General features: G+C 36.0%; 1 protein-coding gene across 1 annotated transcript in view; it reads left to right on the top strand.

Annotated features, from left to right (window-relative positions):
* Positions 1-7,384, top strand: part of KLHL7 (kelch-like family member 7) — a 20,763-nt gene extending 13,379 nt beyond the window's left edge. The window contains exons 7-10 of the mRNA XM_009584087.1: positions 1,415-1,655; positions 4,574-4,775; positions 5,065-5,162; positions 6,823-7,384. Of these exons, the coding sequence (XP_009582382.1) occupies positions 1,415-1,655; positions 4,574-4,775; positions 5,065-5,162; positions 6,823-7,106 (825 nt within the window). The 3' untranslated portion in view covers positions 7,107-7,384. The remainder of the gene's footprint in view (positions 1-1,414; positions 1,656-4,573; positions 4,776-5,064; positions 5,163-6,822) is intronic.
* Positions 7,385-7,909: the final 525 nt, after the last annotated feature.

Genomic DNA, 7,909 nt, shown 5'->3' with positions numbered 1-7,909 from the left:
CTGAAAGAGGAGGATACTGCTGAGTATGCTCAGGTTATGGCTTTTCATTTGATAAAGGTGTGGATGAAATGGTAGCTATGAACTGAAGCCATAAAAGTGGGTCAGATCACAGCCCTTTATAACAGTAAAGGAAAACAGGATTTTTTGTAAAAGTGCCAGAAGTTTGAGCTAGAAAATATGTTGATCTTGCACAATGCACTAAGACATTTTCTTAAGATTTATGCAGCTATTTATTTTGCCATGCTGTAGTATGGCTTTCCTTTCTAGGATGCCCCAGGACCTGTTTCTCACCATAAAGGGCCACATGCACCTGCCAGCTCTTCTTGATATGGGGGATGCTACAAGAAAAGATTGTAAGATGTTTTGGACTATAACATGCTCTGCCTCTCTTTCTTTGAACCCCCATGTAGGAGTCGCTGTTCTTCCTCATTGACCAAGGTGTTTGAAGTATGTCCTTGCTAAGAAAATGTAATGATGTAACGTCTTGTGTGAACCATTACAATGAAGGTCATTCAGCAGGTTGAGCTAGACCATCCCGAGGTGGCACAGATAACAGTTAAGGTCCCATACTTTCCTGTTCAGTATAGGATACAAGCTATGCTCATGGAATATGTGAGATGCTGTTACTCAAGAAGTGTTTCTTGTGCTGTATGCTACCCTGATGGTCTGCCATCGGTTGCTGAGTTTGGTGTTTTTAAGGCTTTGGGTAGTGTTACTGCCCATATTTGATACTCACTGATTTTGCCAATCCATGCAAAATCAGTTTCTAGGCAACATGACTGCCAGTATTTGTGATGGAGCATTACCCTATTTCTCATGCTATCAATTGTGGATAGCTATAGATCACTTGTGTTTTGTAAATTCTGTAAATAAGCTTCTAGTTGTCATGGTAATAAAGTATGTATCAGAGCTTTTTAACTGAGTTGCTTGTCACTTTGGATATTATCTTCTCCTTTTTCCATCGCCTTTGTTTGGTACATTCTGTATTTTATTTTTTTAGAAAGAATCTGTTACTATATGTAAGATGTCTTTTTCCATTACTATAAAAGAAAATGCAATCCTACTTTATTGATCACATGCATTGTTTCTGACATGATAGCAGTAGGAGGTCAATTCTGTTGGAAAAAAAAAATATCTGTTTTTCAGGGAAGCTGTACTGGGTGCACACAGGGAATGAGGAAATAGAAATTCATAATGTCATGGTTCATTGCAGCTAACTATGTCTGTGTCTAAGAGAATTTTTCAAGAGTACGCCTGAGGAGTATTCTTCAATAAACAGTATTCATGTTTGTTATGAAAAGGAACTTTAAAACTGACCGTATCTAAATCTCTATGAAAAGCTCTATTTGAAAAACACTCGCTGTGCAGGTAAGTGTTATAATCTATTAGACATTACCTGTTCTTTGTAATGCAGGATTACAGCTGGACAGACATCCGATGTCCCTTTGAAAAGCGCAGGGATGCAGCTTGTGTCTTCTGGGACAACGTAGTTTATATTTTGGGTGGTTCCCAGCTCTTCCCTATAAAGCGAATGGACTGCTACAATGTGGTGAAGGATAGCTGGTATTCCAAGCTAGGACCTCCAACACCTCGAGATAGCCTTGCAGCCTGTGCTGCTGAGGGCAAAATTTATACATCTGGTGGTTCAGAAGTGGGTAAGACACTAAAAATCTTTAAAACAAACCAAAAAAAAAAAGCACAAACAAACATACCTGGAAATTTTTCTGGTTTTTGCATGACTCTGTTGAAAAGAAACTGCACGTTGCCATGTTAGCCTAATGAGTTTACTTTCCCATATTTAGGATTTTATCCTCCCCACAATCCAACAATCTATTTGTTGTGTTTTTAAAATGGTTTCACTGATTGAAATGATTAATATTTACATTAACTAAAGCATAAAGTACACTGCAACTCTTAAGAGTTAACTAAGGAGAAGCAAATATATTTTGGGAGTCCCACTCTGCTCTTAGCTAGCTTCTATAAATCCACAGAACTCGGTGTGGTTTAAAATTTTCTGCAATGCATGGCCAGAATAGCTGCATTTTAGCAATGGCATTCCTTGTATACAACATATGTTGGGCCTAATGAGGTTTTTTAAGGAAAAAAAGGGGTGGAAAAAAGCTTTTGAAACTACTGCTTTTGGTGGTGAAATCATACCTGCCCTGTAAAGGAATTTGGCCAACTTGTGTCAAATGACAGAAGTTGTCTTCTGTTAGTTTGTTATTCTGTTGGTTTGCTTCAGTAAATGGAGGAATACTACTTTCTTTAGATGTTATTACTCATCATAGTAAAAAAAAAAAAAAACAAAAGACCATTGGGGGTCTTGTAGCAACATTTTTTAAATTAATTTTTTTTAAATCCGATACATCGTCAGCAAACCAAAAGTTGCAATGTAGGTATACTATATCCATAAAAAATATAGAGCTTTAAAAAAAGCTGTGTTCTGGGGAAAAAGAGAAAAAAAAAAAACCAATCCACAAACCAAAAAAAAAACCCACACAAACAAAACATCAAAACAAAAAAAACCCCCAAACCCTAGAGCCAGGGAGGAATTTTTTAGTAGATCTTTTTGAGTACTGCCTTGCTGCAGAGGGAGGTGAGCAGAGGAAAAAAAAAGGTCATAATCTCTGCTTAAATTGATAAGTCACTTAATGGGAAGTTGTGACATTTAGGTAATGTTATCTGATAAGAGGTCTACTGTAGCAGCAGATTAGCCAGTTCCTAGCCGCCACCTAGTGTGATAAATGTGAAATAGCACCCTTCCCATTACTTGAAATAGGCTTAACTAAGGCTGCATTGGGAAACTTGGAACACTACAAAACCTCGTAAATCTTCCTAGTTTCCCACATGTCAGTTCATGAGGGAGTATGTTACAAACTTTGTATAGTTTATTTTCTAATACATTGTAATTAGTTAATACAACTGTAATGAAACTTTAATTTAGGAATTTTCTTTTAAGTCTACCCTCATATTACTGCACAGTTTCACTTTGCTTTCCATAAATATTATACAAGACAGAATAGTAAAAGCTGAAAATTAATAACAGAGTTTATTTTGCCTGTACCTTTTTCTTCTTTGGAATTCAGTGAACGTGGCATATTTGGAAAAGTCTGTCTATCCTGAATCTAGTATTTTCTAATTTGGAGCAATTATGTGAAACCATTAATTGGAGAAAATGCTGCAGTGTGTTAAGCTGTAGTGAAATCTAAAAATTGCATGCTTTTTGCATTGATTGAAGAGTTTGGAAAACAAATTACTGTGCCAGTCCATTACAGAAAACAGGGTTCGTTTCCCCTTTTTGAATTGATGGAAGTACTGTTTTATTTGCAATAGCTAGCAGAGTTTGAAAGCTAAACATACTAAATTCTTCCACTATATTTAGGTGCAGGAAAAATATTTAAGTTTATACTGAAAATGGAAGCTTTTCCCTTTTTAAAAAAAAGACATTAAAGACAGTTCTGCTGTATTTCCCATGGATGAGAATTTCTACAACTTCAAAGCAATAAGGATGTGTATTTACATCAAGGAAAAAATGTGTCCCACTCTATACAGTTCTTCGTGATATTGAGAATTACATGGTAGGAGTAAACAAACACAGTTTATAGAAGTCTGCTCCTGTATTTGGGGTCTGGAAATGTAGCACTGTTTTGAGGGTTCAAATCCGCAGCTGGTAGTGGGTGCTGCTAGTGTGGCACAATTTTTAGAAGTAGAAAGCCAAGGAAAAAGAGGCACAGGAAAAGGCACCTTTAACTGTTCTAGGTGAATGTATCTATTGAAACAAAGAGGAGAAGGATCCTGGTTCTTTTCTGAGAAAGTTGTATCCAGCCTTCTCTGCTTTGGCTGTGGTTCAGCTAGTTACATGAGTACAAGTCTTTAAGCTCCCATCTCCATTAGAAAAAATGCTTTTGATTCCAGTCATAGTTTTATTGGCCCTTGAGGGAGGAGTACACAGACCTTGCACTTCCAGAAAATAAGTATCTGCCAGTCCCCAGGAAGAAAGTAAAATGGTGAGGAGTAGCTGTCTTGTGGTTGCTAATAATTCAGGCGTATGTTATGACATAATCAAGCTATCTAATTCCAAAGGCAACAAGTATTCTGGGAATTGGGCAAGTCATATTGCTTAGAGAAAAAAAGACTTGTGTGAATCCGTACTAAGTTTACAAAGCTGGTTTCATCTTCACATCTGAAAGTTCAATATATTTCTAAGTAGTGAGAGTAGCATGAGGAGATGGCAATATGATCGGTAATTTATATACATCTCTGTACAGTGTTTATTCCTCCCCTAAAAATAAAAGAATATCCTCATCATTTGTTTTTGTTTTTAAACACAAATAGCAATTTTATAAATTTACTTGCACATTTTGGAACAAAAGAGTCAAAAGAATTACACGTATGTACTTTCTGAATAGTCCCAAGTTTCAAATTGGTTAGTTCTGCTTTTGGAGGTGGGAAAGCAGCTTTCCCTTTTCAACTAAAAAAAAAAGCATCAATTTGATAATTTCTGTTAGACTCTTCTCTTGAAAGACAACCATAAAAATTAATGCCACTTTGGTGGGTTTCTATTTTTTTTAAGGAAATTCTGCACTGTATTTATTTGAATGCTATGACACAAGAACAGAAAGCTGGCACACAAAGCCCAGCATGCTGACTCAGCGATGCAGCCATGGAATGGTAGAGGCGAATGGTCTCATTTACGTATGCGGAGGAAGCTTGGGAAACAATGTTTCTGGAAGAGTCCTAAATTCCTGTGAAGTTTATGACCCAGCCACCGAAACGTAAGTATTGAATCAATTCTGATTATTTTTGGTTACTTGGGGCTTTGCTCGCTCTGTAAATAACTGAAGTATAGATGAATAGGAAGAGTTGTATGTGGTAAGGAATTTTCCTGAGTTAAGCAGTAATAAATCACTTATTTGTAGTTTTACTTAAAAGGCAGTTTTTCTTAAGCAGCTTTCTTCTGTATTTCATTTTCCTAATGCTAGGTTTTATTTACATATTTTATACTTATTTTCTAGGAACTAAATAGTGAGTTTTCCTGTTATGTTTGGTTTTCTTTTTCCCCAGGTGGACTGAGCTATGTCCAATGATTGAAGCCAGGAAGAATCATGGGCTGGTGTTTGTAAAGGACAAAATATTTGCTGTGGGTGGACAAAATGGCTTAGGTACTTTAATTCTATTAATTCTCTAGCTGGTCACACAAAGTTTCATGGGGGCCTTTTTTCTTCTGCAAAGAGTTAATTTTACTCTGTTCAGCTGAAAAACTTTGAGCAATACCCTAAAACATGTCCTGTTGTCATATCATTGTTGCCTGCCTTCTTTCACCTCCCTACTTCACTGTATCTTATTTTTCAAACTCTTACTAATGACACTACTGTCAAATTCAGATGTGCACCCATACTGTAGCGCAGTTCTGCAGCAGTTAATATGGTTAAACCAGTCATCTGAGAAAAGATTTTTTTTTTTTTTTTTTAGTTATTCATTATGTATTTTGAGAGATTTTAGCATTCTTTTGAGAGACAGGTAAAGACATAGCCAGTATTTTAGGAACTTCAGTCTAAAGACTTAAAGCTAGTCAGCTATTTTAAAGTGGTGAAAAAGTGAGAACTTTTTTTAGTTCTGAAATATGACTTACATGGGCAGGTCATTTATCATCTGCCTATCTCTTTGTCTTTAAAACTAGAATAATAATAGTTTATTTCCCAGGAGAATTGAATTTTAATTACACAGGTTTTCTGAAGTGGTTTTCAAAGTGGAAAATTCTCAGCTATGAGGTTTATTAATCACTATTTATGGTAATTGGAATATTTGATTTCAGATTAATGCTATTTTAGAATACAGCTTGTATTTTAATTAGCTATCAGAACTATTCCAGCATGACTGATTTCTAATGCAAAAATATCAGTAGATGCATTTTTTGCACAAACATTTTATCAATTGGTTATAGCCGGAGCTGCCAATTTGTAAAATGTTAGTGTATTTACTGAATGCTCATTTTAGAAGTCTGTACTATTGAACCAGTAAGTTAAAGTATTATGTTGCTGCTCATATTCTGTAGCCTGACTGATTGTTCTTATTGTAATATAATGGGGAAGAGTTACGTCTGGGGTGAAATATTTGTACCTCTTAACATATATAAAAGTTTCTTAATTTCTCAGATCTAATAAATCAGGACTGGAAGTGAAAACTGTGACTCATATTACAATTGTTAAATAACAGGATGTTTGTAGATACTGTAAAGTGTAATTACTAGCCTATTTCCTAAAGAAGCAAATCTTAGTCACAAAATCTACTCTACTAACTTTTAATTCCCTTGGCCCTTTTCAAAGGGACTTAGGCTTTTAAACTTCAATGATTTTAATATCATAATGAAGAGAGACATCCCCTATCTGTAAGTGACCAATTTAGGTAAAGGTACTGGTGACCCCTCTAGAATAAAATGCCCTCACTATAGGGAAGTTTCAAGTGGATTCCTGAGTTTTAGTCACTAGCTACAAATCCATAAGAAATTCGGCATTGTTAGTTCTTCTGTTCATGAAGTAACATGTTGGACTCTCTAGAATGCGTATAATGTGAAATTTGTTACAACACATCTTGCTTTCAGTCTCCTTTTTACTATTCTGTTTCTGTATTTATAAAAGGGTAAACCACTAGTTTAGAAACCTGTGGCCTTTTTTCAAGTTTTTTTTTTTACTCTAAGACTTATGTTTTAATCTAAACCTTGAAAATAAAGACTAAGACAATGCTTAATGAAGCATTTGTATGCTCTAGTTCAGTCCGCACGGTATAATGTAATAAGCAGTTATCTATTTCATTGCTTTGTAGGTGGCCTTGATAATGTAGAATATTACGATATCAAGATGAATGAATGGAAGATGGTGTCTCCAATGCCATGGAAAGGTGTAACAGTGAAGTGTGCTGCTGTGGGATCTATAGTCTATGTCCTAGCTGGTTTTCAGGGTGTTGGTCGATTAGGGCACATTCTTGAATATAATACTGAAACAGACAAGTGGATAGCCAACTCCAAAGTCCGTGCTTTCCCAGTGACAAGTTGTTTAATCTGTGTTGTAGACACTTGTGGGGCAAATGAAGAAACTTTAGAGACCTGAAGACCGGTAGGAGATGCTGAGACGTTCTTCAAGGACTTGGGGAAAGATGGCTATTGGTGCTTTGCTTCCATGTTTTACTGAATCTTGTTAAACTGAGTAATGGGAAAAACTGAGATGCAGTCTTTCAATTTGTATATACAGCATATTGTATAACATGGATTTTGTCATGCCCATTTTCTTGTCTGTTTTAAGAGATGGGGATGTGTTCTGAGAATCCACTTACCTAGCTGAGATCATATGGCATCTTCCTTTAAAAGGACTCTGTGTGTGGCCTTGTCAAAAATAGACCCAATCCAATTATTTAGAAGAACTCAAAGCATTTGATGAAGATAAGATTTCTGGTTAAATGACACTTTACCGAGCTCAGTTGCAGAGATTCTTCATTTAATAAAGGTGAGTAAATGCAGCTTGGGTCATGAGAAATATGAGCAAAAATTTTTCTCATTTATACCTACCTGCAGAAATCTTACTAGGATGCGATGAAGATTTTTTCTTCAGGAAAGGCCAAGGAGAGCAGTATAATAAAGATTCCCATGGCAAATGGGGATAGGTTATACAGCTCTCTAGATTATGGTAGCTGCCCTCTTCCAGTGACTTTCTTCCATTATCTGCATGACTGCATATCAATTTTTAAAGACAGACAGGCCATACATACAGATTAGAGAAACACTTCGCTAATGACATCTTTGGCATTTTGGGGAGCTTTCACAGAAAAGACTTTTTTTTTTTTTATTATACTGAAGTAGGGGGATGGTGGGGGAAGTCCACAATAATTGTGCACTATAATTAGCAAGTTGGAAACT

This window comes from Fulmarus glacialis, unplaced genomic scaffold (genome assembly GCF_000690835.1).
Source record: "Fulmarus glacialis isolate BGI_N327 unplaced genomic scaffold, ASM69083v1 scaffold7948, whole genome shotgun sequence".
In the NCBI taxonomy this organism is placed as follows: Eukaryota; Metazoa; Chordata; class Aves; order Procellariiformes; family Procellariidae; genus Fulmarus; species Fulmarus glacialis.
The sequence above is the reverse complement of the archived record's forward strand: the minus strand, read 5'-3'. Positions and strand labels throughout refer to the sequence as shown.